At 44.9% G+C, this 12562-nt stretch overlaps 1 protein-coding gene across 1 annotated transcript in view; it reads right to left on the bottom strand.

The window, feature by feature from the left end:
* The window catches only part of CACNA2D4 (calcium voltage-gated channel auxiliary subunit alpha2delta 4), a gene marked incomplete at both ends in the record, with an annotated part of 114509 nt that overhangs the window by 79630 nt on the left and 22317 nt on the right, over positions 1-12562 (bottom strand). Inside the window, 5 exons of the mRNA XM_081083634.1 lie at positions 1164-1235; positions 1774-1860; positions 10648-10722; positions 11483-11563; positions 12309-12386. Of these exons, the coding sequence (XP_080939760.1) occupies positions 1164-1235; positions 1774-1860; positions 10648-10722; positions 11483-11563; positions 12309-12386 (393 nt within the window). The remainder of the gene's footprint in view (positions 1-1163; positions 1236-1773; positions 1861-10647; positions 10723-11482; positions 11564-12308; positions 12387-12562) is intronic.

The following is a 12562-nucleotide window of genomic DNA, read 5'->3' as shown; positions in this document are numbered from 1 at the left end:
CCACACCCATTTCATAAGCTGGTCTATATTCCACATAGTATAGTCACACTCAGATCTGTCCTAAAGCTGCCGTGTACCATGGGCATGTTAACGTTTTCACTGTAGCATAAAAACAAGTCCTACTTAATGCCCTGGCAGGGTTGGGCCGGTGAGAGCGCCCTTGTGCCCTTCTGCATGTGAGTGGGAGTATGGTTGGGATCAAGGTGGAGGCTCATTGAAGAAACATCTGTTTTTTTTTGGATCAGAAGACGCAGCTGCTGCAATTGATGGTAGCACACCACTGGTGCTGCCCAGTCTGCCGAAAGGAGGCCCTTGCCTGCCCAGAACCTATGAAAAAGGCAGCTGCCACGGAAGTCAGATATTGGTCCCAGTGAGAGTTAGTCTGTGCATCTCAAAGGAATACAATGAATTGCTTTTCCTTCCCAGTGCTTTCTTATTTGGCTTCCATGGAGGTCTGTGTTTGTAGAAGAACTTGGGTCTAATTGTTGCAGACAAATGCCTGTGTTCTTTTAGCTGAGACAGATGGGCAACAGGAGGAGGAGGTGGGAGTGGTTGTGAGGGAGGAGGTGACATTTGTAAATATGTCAAGGGACAATGAAAATTCACTGAAAATGCATTGGAACCTTTTAAGTGAGAAGGTGAAATGATCTTTTTATAAATGATGTGCGGGTCTGTGAAGACAGTAACAGTGTCAGGGAGGGTACCGATGCTGGAGCATCTGTGGTTACAGTGGATAAAAATCAGCTATGGAGAATAGCAATTATTTTTAACCTCTTCCCATATAACATGTTTTACAGGAGCTGCTAACAATTTGCAAAATTAACTGTCACTTTTCTTCTTTCCATCACAAACAGCAAAAGGGCTAAGTAACAGGCAGCATAAGGAAGAAAGAAGAGTTGTAAAAATTTGGGCTACCAACTGCCTTGCTCAGTAGTCACCTAAGAGTCCAGCCTTGATGTGAGTGACAGTTCCTTGGCCAGATGCTTCTCTGGGGCCAATGCCTTGGATATGCTTGCTAATCAAGTCCTCTAGGTACAGCAAGCTCTCAAGTCTTAAGCTCTAATTTATCTAAGTCTAAGTTCCTTGTCACCATCCCAAACCTCAATTAATGGCAATGCTGCCTCTTGGGACCAGAGCCTGGCTCTTTCTCTCTAGCACCTTACCCCTTTGTCCAGTGGAATCTTCACATCCATAGAGAGAGAACCTGTTTCCCCATTGATCATGGCTGTTCTCAGCTTTAAGAGGAAAGATAGTGGAATTAGTTCCTTGACTCACCCTGCAATGTGGAGCTTTACTGACCAGATTGGAGGTGATCCTTAGGAACACTTTTGGTTCTTCCCCTTTTCCTCTGAGCAGAATACTGAGGGGGACTAGAGACTAGCTTCTAGGTACCATTTATCTTATAATTCTGGAAATTCACTAAGTTAATGTTCCAAAGTGGACTGGTATATGCAGGAACATAGTGTCATATTACTGAGACATAATTTCCTCTAGGGTGAGCTACTGATACCAAAGCCAGACTAAAACATCACTCCAACTCCAACTCTGTAGCTTGTAGACATGAGCTTATTCAGCCTTAGTAATCCTTGTGATTCAGAAAGATATTTTTATAGTTGTTTAAAGAATTGCCCATTATAGTAATGATTTCTGGTTTGGGCTTGAAAAGGCTCCATCAAGAAGTATAGTGGCCTCAGAGCTTCCAGCCATGCAGTTGGCTCATGTATTGGCCATAGAGCCCAACCAACTTCTCCTTTTCCCACTTTCCCCACTCACGATTTCAGCTCGGTCCTCCCATTCCACTTCAGAGAGATCCACGCTGTTGTAGTTAGGTTTGGGTTTTAGTTTCTTCCCCTCGCTGTACTAGAATGGGCAAGTCAGAAAGAAAAACATGAGGTTAACCTAAGGCCCTGCTCAAGTTTCATCTCTTCAACAAAGCCTTATGGTTATATTTATAAGATCAAAGAATCTCAGTGATTCCTTAAGGTTATCTGGGCCAACTTGTAACCCAATGCAGAGCTTCCCTGTCAACATTTGTGATAGATGGTCTCATGGCCTCTGAGTGCATATTTCCCATGGGAGGAGCTCCCTCTTTTTGAGTCAGCTTGTCATGGTTGTGGACAGCTCTCACACAGAGCTGAAATCTGCCTCTCTGTAACTTTTACCCACTGGTCTTAGTTCTTTCCCTGGAGCTACACAGACTCTCTTCCCTTTGACAACCTTTGAGATTTCTGAAGATGCTTGTCATCCTAAGACTTCATTTCTCCAGGCCACACATTCCTAATTTTCAAATGCCTCAACTCCCTCTAAATATGTTCTACTATGTCAGTGTCACTCCCAGAATGGAGTGCCTAGAACAAAAGTCAGTATTTCAGGTGGGTCAGACCAGTGTGGTGTGTGGCCCAAATATCACACTGCTCTGACTGATGCCTCTGCTTCTGCTGGACTTCCAGGACAGCCATGAGAGCCTGACAGCACAAATAGAGTTTTCACTCCATTAAATCCCCTGGGCCTTCCTCATGAGACACACTGTTAAATTACATCTTTACAATCTTACACTTGAGCATTGAGTATTTGCAGTATTTCCAGGCATCCCTAATATATTTCTTTTTGTTAGTTTCAGCCCATTGTTTTAGTAAAATACTTTCTGAATACTAATTTTCTCGCTTAATGTATTAGCCATACCATCCAGAATTTGTGGAATCTTTCTGTGTTCTCTTTTGTTGATATAATTTTTGAGTGGTCAGAGCCAAGGACAGACAGATTCTGCAGTGTTCAATAAAGACCTCTTTCCAGCTTGACACACAGAGCCATTAATCAACACTCTTTGAATGTTATTATTATTTTCTGGCCATGACTCTTCTCTCTCTTTCTCTCTCTCCCCAAGAAATTATATGCTATTAGGTGTGTACTACTTCCCATGTTTAGTTTAGTAATAGGTCAAATAAAGGAAGAGAATACACTTCCAGTCAAGATGGCAGCATAAGTAATTGCAATACTCCCATCCTCCCACAACCACATCAAAATTACCACTAAACTACAGAATAATCATCATTCAGAACCACCTGAATGGAAGTCCTACAACTAGGTAACTAAAGGAGAAACCACATCGAGACTGATAGGAGGGGCAGAGACACAGAATTGGCTGGTCCCCACACCCACATGTGACAGATAAAAATCAGGAGGTACCCCCTGAGGAGCAAGGGGTCCCAGTCCCACACCAGGAACCCAAACCCAGGGTTTCAGTGCTGGGAAGAGAAGTCCCCATAACTTCTGACTGTAAAAACAAGCTGGAATTGAGGCTGAGGGCTGCTGGAGTCCCAGGCATTCCTCATAAAGGGGCGGGGGGTGGGGGGGGGGGTGCGCACACAGACTTACTGACTTATTCCATCTGAGCTCCTTAGCTGGGATAGCAGCTCAAAAGGCACCAGGGAGGAACTGAATAGTCTGGCATCAAGGTGAGAGCATTGGGGCAGTTTTCTCTAAGACAGAATTGCTGACAGAGGCCATTGTTCCTTTGATGAGCCCTCCCCTCACAAAGCCAGCAGGTGGGTACCATATCTGAGTCTCCATCAAACTGGTTATCACTGTTCATCCTGCTCTGGTGATTTTCTGAGACCCTGCCCCACCAAACTTGCAGGTCCATCCAAGTTGCTTCCAGTGACTTTTTCATACAAATGGTCTGCTTTAGACTTTCCTAAAATCTCTCAAACAAGCAGCATCTGTCCTTAGTGTGCCCTGTACCTCTTGCTAAGTGGCCTCAGGCTTGGCACTAGCAGTAGCCAGCCTTGGTTCAAAGCTTGGCCTCTCCTAATTACCTCAAGCCCAGCACAAATAGCAGCCACCTGCAGATTACTTTGTAGCTCATGCTGGGTTGCCCCAGGCAGAACACAGGCAGGAGGAGTTGGCCTGCACCTCCAGGGAGGCCCCAGAGTCAGTGTACCCAGTGGACAGCTCTAGATCATGTTGAAGCATGACACACTTGAGAGATGGACTCAGTGGGCACCAGAACCCTGATGAAGTAAGTCCTACTCTGTGGGGTGGGTCCCTGCACAGCTGATCCTCCACGGTGGACAATGGTCTCAGCCAGTCCTTGCAGCCGATTAGGCTGAGGGTAAATCCCTCCCAATGACATGCCAACAGCAATCAAGGCTCAACTACAACAGGAGGGTGCACATAGCCCATATGAGATGTTGGGGGTGCCCAGCTTCAGTGATTGGGAAAGTTGTGCCACTAGACCCTACAGAACACCTACTGCATAAGGCCACTCTACCAAGCTGGGGAAATATAGCAGCTCTACCTAATACATAGAAACTAACACAAGGAAGGAGTCAAAAGGAGGAGACAAAGAAACATATCCTCAATGAAAGAACAGTATAAAACTACAGAAAAAGAACTAAACAAAATGGAGATAAGCAATTTACTAGATGCAGAGTTCAAACACTATTATAAGAATGCTCAATGAACTTAGGGTAAGAGTAGTTGAACTTAGAGAAAACTTCAACAGAATAAAAAAGGACAGGGAAGCCTTAAACAGAACATGGAAACCATAAAAAAGAACCAGTCAGAAATGGATATACTACTTGAAATGAAGAATAATTTATAGGGAACCAATAGTAGAGTAGATGAAGCTAAGAATCAAATCAGCAATTTTGAATATAAGGAAGCAAAAAACACCCAATCAGAACAGCAAAAAGAAAAAGAATTTTTTTCTTTCCTTATTTTATGACCTGAACTTCTTTCTTTCTTTTTAAGGTCATTTATTTATTTTTTTAAATTTTGTATTGTTTAAAGTATTACATATGTCTCCTTTTTCTCCCACTGACCTCTCCCCGGTCATTTACACCCCCCAGCACATGCCCTCATCCTCCTACAAATTTTTAGAAATGAAGACAGTGCAAGGAATCTTTGGAACAAGTTTAAGTACACCAACATTTGCATCATGGGAGTGCTGGGAGGAGATGAGAGAGAGCAAGAAATTGAAAATCTATTTGAAAAAAATAATAACAGAAAACTTCACTAACTTGATGAAGGAAATAAACATACGAGTTCAGGAAGTGCAGAGAGTCCCAAACAAGATGAACCCAAAGAAGCCCACACCAAGACACATCAGATTAAAATGCAAAAGGTTAAAGACAAAGAGAGAACCTTAAAAGCAGCAAGAGAAAGGTAGTTACTTAGTTACCTACAAGAGAGTTCCCATAAGACTGTCAGCTGACTTCTCAAGAGAAACTTTGCAGGCCAGAAGGAATTGGCAAGAAATACTCAAAGTGATGAAAAGATGCTCAATTAATATTTGACAAAGGAGACAAGAACATACAATGGAGTCAAAACAGTCTCTTCAATAAATGGTGTTGGGAAAATTGGACAGATACACGCAAAAAAATGAAACTGGACCACCAACTTACACCATACACAAAAATAAACTCAAAATGGATAAAGGACTTAAATGTAAGATGGGAAACCATAAAAATACTAGAGGAATCCAAAGGCAACAAAATCTCAGACATATGCCAAATCAATTTCTTCACTGATACATCTCCTAGGGAATTAGAAACTAAAAAGAAAATAAACAAATGGGACTAGATCAAAATAAAAAGCTTCTGCAAAGCAAAAGAAACCATCAACAAAACAACCACTGCATGGAAGAACATATTTTCCAATGTTATCACCGATAAGGGTTTAATCTCCAACATTTATAGGGAACTCATACAACTTAACAAAAGGAAGATAAACAATCCAATCAAAAAATGGGTAAAGGACCTAAATAGACACTTTTCAAAAGAGGACAATCAGAAAGCCAAGAGACATATGAAAACATGCTCAAAGTCACTAATCATCCGAGAAATGCAAATCAGAACAACAATGAGGTACCATCTCACACCTGTCAGAATGGCTATCATCAACAAATCAACAAACGACAAGTGCTGGTGAGGATGCGGAGAAAAAGGAACACTTGTGCACTGCTGGTGGGAATGCAGACTGGTGTAGCCACTATGGAAGACAGTATGGAGTTTCCTCAAAAAGTTAAAAATGGAACTCTCATTTGACCCAGTGATCCCACTGCTAGGAATATATCCCAAGAAAACAGAAACACCAATCAGAAAGGATATATGCACTCCTATGTTCATAGCAGCACAATTTGCAATAGGTAAGATTTGGAAACAGCCTAAGTACCCATCAACAGATGAGTGGATTAGCAAACTGTGGTACGTCTACACAATGGAATACTATGCTGCTGTAAAAAAGAAGGAATTCTTACCATTTGCAACAGCATGGATGGAACTGGAGAGCATTATGCTAAGTGAAATAAGCCAGTCAATGAAAGAAAAATACCACATGATCTCACTCATTTATGGATAATAAAGACCATTATAAACTGATGAGCAAAAATAGATACAGAGGCAGAGCAACATCGAACAGACTGTCAAACTACAGCGGGAAGGCCAGGGAGGGTTGCGGGGATGGGTAAGAGATCAACCGAAGGACTTGTATACATGCATATAAGCATAACCAATGGACACAAGACACTGGGGGGTATGGGAGGCTAGGGGAAGGTCAAGGGGAGAAAAAAAAAAGGAGACATATATAATACTCTTTTTAATACTTTAAGCAATAAAACAATAAAAAAAGTGATGAAAAGCAATGACCTACAACCAAGATTACTCTAGCCAGCAAAGCTATCATTTAGCATTGAAGGACATATAAAGAGCTTCCCAGAAAAGAAAAAGCTAAAGGAGTTCATCACTGTCCAGCTGGCATGGCTCAGTGGTTGAGCATCGACCTATAAACCAGGAGGTCATGGTTAGATTCCCTTTCAGGGCACATGCCCGGGTTACGGGCTCAATCCCCAGTAGGGAGCGTGCAGGAGGCAGCTGATCCAATCATCATGGATGTTTCTATCTCTCTCTCCCTTCCTCTCTGAAATAAAAAAAAATATATTAAAAAAAGAAAGAAAAAGCTAAAGGAGTTCATCACCATCAAAGCAGTATTACATGAAATGTTAAAGGGTCTTCTTTAGGAAGGAAGAAAAAAAGATTAAAAAATATGAACAATAAAATAGCAATATATACATATCTATCAACAAATTAATCTAAAAAAACAAAATAAATGAAGCAGAAAAAAATAGACTCATAGATACAGAGAACATTTTGACAGTTGCCAGATGGGTGGGGGTTTTAGGGATGGGTGAAAAGATGAAGGGATTAAGAAGATTGGTGTTTACAGAATCATGAAGGGGGTATAAAGTATAGCTTAGGGAATAGTCAATAATCCTATCTAATAAAAGACAAAAAGGGGTAATTAACCGTACCTCCGCTATGCTTCCCATTGGCTAATGAGGGCGACATGCAAATTAACTGCCAACAAAGATGGTGGCCGGCAGCCACACAGCTGAAGCGAGCAGGAGGCTTGCTTGCTCCAGTGATGGAGGAAGCCAAGGTTCCCCGCCTGCCATGGCCTGGCTCTGAGCCCGAAAGCAACAATGTTTCAATTATAGAAGCTAAATAAATCCCAGAAAAAAAAAGAAAAGAAAAAAAGGAGAGGCTGGGAGCTTCAGTCCTGGCCAGCCTGAAAACGGCCCTCAGCCCCTCACCCAGACTGGTCAGGCACCACAGTGGGGACCCCCACCCTGAGGGGTGTGTGGCCAGCCTGAAAACAGCCATCAGCCCCTCATCCAGGCTGGCCAGGCACCCCATTTGGGACCCCCACCCTGAAGGGGGTGTGACCAGCTGCAGACAGCCATCAGTCCCTCACCCAGGCTGGCCAGGCACCCAAGCGGGACCCCCACCCTGATCTGGATCACCCTTCAAGGCAAACCAGCCTGCCCCCACCCGTGCACCAGGCTTCTATCCTATATAGTAAAAGGGTAATATGCAAACTGACCCTAACAGCAGAAGGACTGGGAATGACTGGTCACTATGACACACACTGACCACCAGGGGGAAGACGCTCAATGCAGGAGCTGGCCTCTGGTTGTCAGTGTGCTTCTACATGAGGGAGCTCTGCTTAGCCACAAGCCAGGCTGATGGCTGCCAGTACAGTGGTGATGGTGGGAGCCTCTCCTGCCTCCTCAGCAGTGCTAAGAATGTCCAACTGCAGCTTAGGTCTGCTCCCCGCTGGCAAGTGGACATCCCCCGAGGGCTGCTGGGCTTCCAGAGGGATGTCTGATTGCCATCTTAGGCCCAATCCCCCGGGGAGCAGGCCTAAGCCAGCAGGTGGTCATCCCCTGAGGGGTCCCAGACTGCGAAAGGGCACAGGCCAGGCTGAGGGACCACCCCATCCCCCCCCCGAGTGCACAAATTTTTATGCACCTGGCCTCTAGTATTCTAATAACTATGCTTGGTGTCAGATGGGTGTGAGATTTATCAGGATGATCACTTCTAAGTTATAAAATGTCTAATCACTGGGGTATACACCTGAAACTAATGTAATATTGTATGTCAACGGTAATTAAAAATTTTAAAAATGATTTAAATTAAAAATAAAAAGAAAGGGGAAAATTTTCTCATTAGGATAAGTTAAGAATTAATCAGAGGTTTACACATATATATATATTTATCCTCATCTGAGGATATGTTTATTGACTTTAGAGAGAGGGAGGGAGGGAGGGAGAGAGAGAGAGCCAAAAACATCAACATCAATTGACTGCCCCCCATACACACCACAACCAGAGATCAAACCCACAACCTAGGTATGTGCTTTGACTAGAAATCGAATCCACAGCCTTTTTGGTATATGGGATGATGCTCCAACCAACTTAGCCCCTCAGCCAGGGCAAGAGGGTTTACTTTTAGCAGAATGAGACCCCCCTGCAGATGCTTAAATGTTGAAATCCCCTATCACTGTGCATGTTGCTTCTGCCAGTTTTTCCCCCCAAGAAAGCCTCATCTTTATTTCTTGCCTGTGCAGGAGATCTTTAGTAAAACGGGCACAACAGCATCTCCTTTTTATTCTCCTCTTTTCCTCCTTGTCCCTGCGTGGATGATGTTCCATTCTTGGCCTATGGATGTCTACACTCATGACAAACACCACTGTCCTGCCACCTTCAACACTGGATCTGCTTCTTTTGAGTAAGCTGCAACATTCTTCATTCATTGCCACTTCCTAATTCCTGATGATACCTGAGAGAGCATCTTTAGCTCCTCAGATTAGGACCAGAATTTCACTTTGTTAATTAACCATACATTGGGCTCTTGACCCTCTTTCGATGTATTACTAAGCATACTCTCTATTATTTTTCTTTAAAAAAACCAAATTACTGCTTTCCTTAATACCTATCATAAATCCATAGTGCCTTCGTTAGGGATCTCATGAAGTTGGCTTTACCATATTTTTTGTTATGCAATGATGTTCTACCTGGTGTTGTTCTCTAATTGTTTCATTTGTGTAAGTCTGTTTGTGTATAGTCTATTCTTTTAATTAGACTATAAATGTCTGTTTAAAGCCTTCTCAGAGTATTATCAGATTAGGCACACAATAGGTCTACTATATGAATTGATTGTTTGAAGTATTATATTTATCTAGATTACACAGGTGATAACAGATGGATTTCTGACCAGTGCCCTTCATTCTACACGTTAGCTCCAGGATCAACACATTTATTATTTCCCTAGTGAGTTATTTATTAGCACTGGGGCTGCCTCTTAGTGGCCCATAATGGATTCATATGCTTGCCAAACAGAGTCTGAAATGGGAAGACATAGGGGGTTTCAGTGTGCCCTGATCTCTTTCTACTCTGAACCCCTAGAGTTTGCCTTAAATAACTCAGTCAGTTGCCTTATGGATACTCAGTAACTATCTGAACCAAATGGAATGGAATGTGCCTTAGACTGATCTCTGCAAATGGCACCTGGGTAAGTTCTCAGGAAGGTGTTCTGCTAGTTCCTGTCCTTAGCTGTCACCCCACTTCAGCGTAAGACTGGCAGAGGAGAAAGGGTTAAGATTCCTCTAGGACTTTAACACTCTTCCCCTCAATGCCCTCAACAATCACACTGAGAGATGTGGCCATTATTGCCATGGACAGTGGCCAAGTGCCATGACCAGAAGTAGAGCAGTAGGGAGCCCCTGGCCCTGAAGGCAGAAGTTTTACATGAAATTATGGAAGTTCCTCTCTTGGCCACCTGTTGTTCAGTTGAATGCAGGTGAAAATACCCCCAGTCCCTGTATCAGGATGGAGGGAGCTAGGAAACAGGCAGGAGCACTCAGGAACACATCCCAAGACAAACTCTGGGAGCCTCGGCTCTCCTGCTCCCCACTCTCAGAAGTCAGCTCCTCTGACATTTTTATTGTTAACTCAACATTCACACCCCTTAAGATCTACTGATACCACTGTCGGACTCCAAGAGGGAGCATGGAGCTACTGCGGCAGTGACAGGAGCATGGCTGGCCGTGTCCTGCAGGGACAGCTGCACACTTCATCACATGCTCACTGGACTCTTCATCGATTAGATATGTATCTTTGCCTGTCTCTTCTGCTAAAATAGATTATGAACAGTTCGAAACAGGACCATGACTTAATATTTTTTCCCCCACATGTTACCCATTCAGTTCCTGGATGGAGCCCAGCATGTGCTCATTGTTTTAACTGTTTTATGAAGCACCCAAATCCCACAGGGCTAAGATCCTAAGATAAATAAGAACTGTACCTACCAGGGGTCGGAGGTCAGGATGTGAGAGGATGTAGCCGTTGTTAGTGTTCAAAAAGGCATATCCATGTACTCCGAGCTACAAAGACAGGGTCGAGGGACATCAGAGCTGTTGTTGGGGTTGGAGCACTGCAGCTGAGAAGGGGTTCAGGGCTACAGGATGCTAAAGATGGCAGTGTACAGCAGTGAGGTTTTCAGATGGGAATATAACTGAGCCAGTGCTATGCTTCCAGCCATTAATATTAACACCCCCCCCCCCAATTCTATGGTTTTTAGCATCTATAATAATGTATATCATTACCTGGCCTCTTTCTCACCATATGCTCTAGATCAGGGGTGGGAAATGTCTGGTCCATGAAATCATTGGTTCTGGCCCTACCAAGGCATTAGGGATGAATTAATTAAATGTTTGACCAAATATAGCAGGCTAATTTTTAAGCTGATAATTTTGTAGGGCCTGGGAATGATGTTATAAAGATTCAAATGGCCCTTGGCAGAAAAAAGGTTCCCCACCCCTGCTCTAGGTGCTTTGATGATACTCTCATTCGTTCCCCAAACAGGACTGGATAACATGGAGGAGCAGATTGAGAAACTGAGGCACCAGCAAGGGAACGCACTTGCTAAAGGCCACAGAGCAAGTCCGATCTGGTGGTAACACAGGGTCCCAGGAGTCTAAGCCACTGTTCCCTCGCTCAATGCCTGCACTTCTCTGGGGGCCGTAGGCAGGGCCCCATCCCAGCTCTAGGCTTGGCTGTCCTGTCAGCAGAGAGGCTCCTGAGCCTGGTGGGACAGCTCCTGGGGAGCCTGGGACCCCCACTCAGGGACCTGCCCAGGCTCACCTTGTACCGGGGCGCCAGCTTCATCAGCTCTCTCAGGGCCACATCAGAGCCCGCCACCCCCAGCAGAATGCCGTGGGACCGCTGGAAGGAAACACACCGGGGTCAGCGGGAGATCTGGCTTCCCCGAACCCAGGGCCAAACTGGACCCCAGTCTTCCCAGAGCCCGGGAGAGGAAGCCACTTGGGCCTGATGCGGTCCTTCCTCTGCAGTTAGAGTTTAGGCTGAGCTCCCTGGAATAAAACCAAGAACCTAGTAGAGAGGTCCAAGGAGTAATCTCAGCCGCTGGGAAGATTAATGTCCAACATTAATATTTAAGTTGTAATATTTAAATGAAATAAAGTTGAATGAAATGTTCACCTTCATAGCAGAAGCTGAAGGGTCCAGATCTCAGGGATCCTAATGTACGAGTGGTCTGAAACACACAGTGCCTGTAAGGACACATTTCCTGACCAGGCGGAGGGTGGAAGGCTCTAGAAATGTTCTCACCAGAGGCCTTTACAAACAAGTTACAGTCTGCCCAAACTGGTAGGTTAAGTGTGGTTTTGCTGGCAGGCGACCCCATTAGTCCTACATCCCTCAAGCAGTGGTCCCAAGGGCAGAGCAGTGGGACAGCCCCAGGTTGGCTGGGCAGAATCACCAAGGAGTTTTAGGAAGTCGGACCAAACCCCAGCCCTCACCCGCCCCTCCCGACCAAGAGGCTCTGATGTAGCTCAGTGGGCACAGGCCTGGAATCTGCATTCACAGCTCTCCCACGGGGCCCTGCTGCCGCCACGCCGAGAACCATTGGTCTAAAGATGCAGCCACTCCTCAGGCAGCGGCCACTCACCGTTTCATTCTTTCTGCTGAAGACTGGCATGGCCACGGTGGTGAGGAGCACCAGGCTCTGTGCCTGCGAGGCGAAGAGCTGCAGGGAGGAAAGAGCAGAAGACAGAGGGCTCAGAGTCCACAGTGCGAGGACCCACCGCCACCAGCGTCAACTGTCGTGTCACCTTCCAACGGAGGAAGCAATCCCAGATGAGGTTTCCCTTCTCTGCAAAGGGAGAGCTGGCAGAAACGCTGGAGGGAGAGCGGTGGGCTGGG

The sequence above is a fragment of the Myotis nattereri genome (assembly GCF_964212035.1).
Source record: "Myotis nattereri genome assembly, chromosome: 2".
Classification (NCBI taxonomy): domain Eukaryota; kingdom Metazoa; phylum Chordata; class Mammalia; order Chiroptera; family Vespertilionidae; genus Myotis; species Myotis nattereri.
This window is presented reverse-complemented; position numbering and strand designations above follow the sequence as displayed.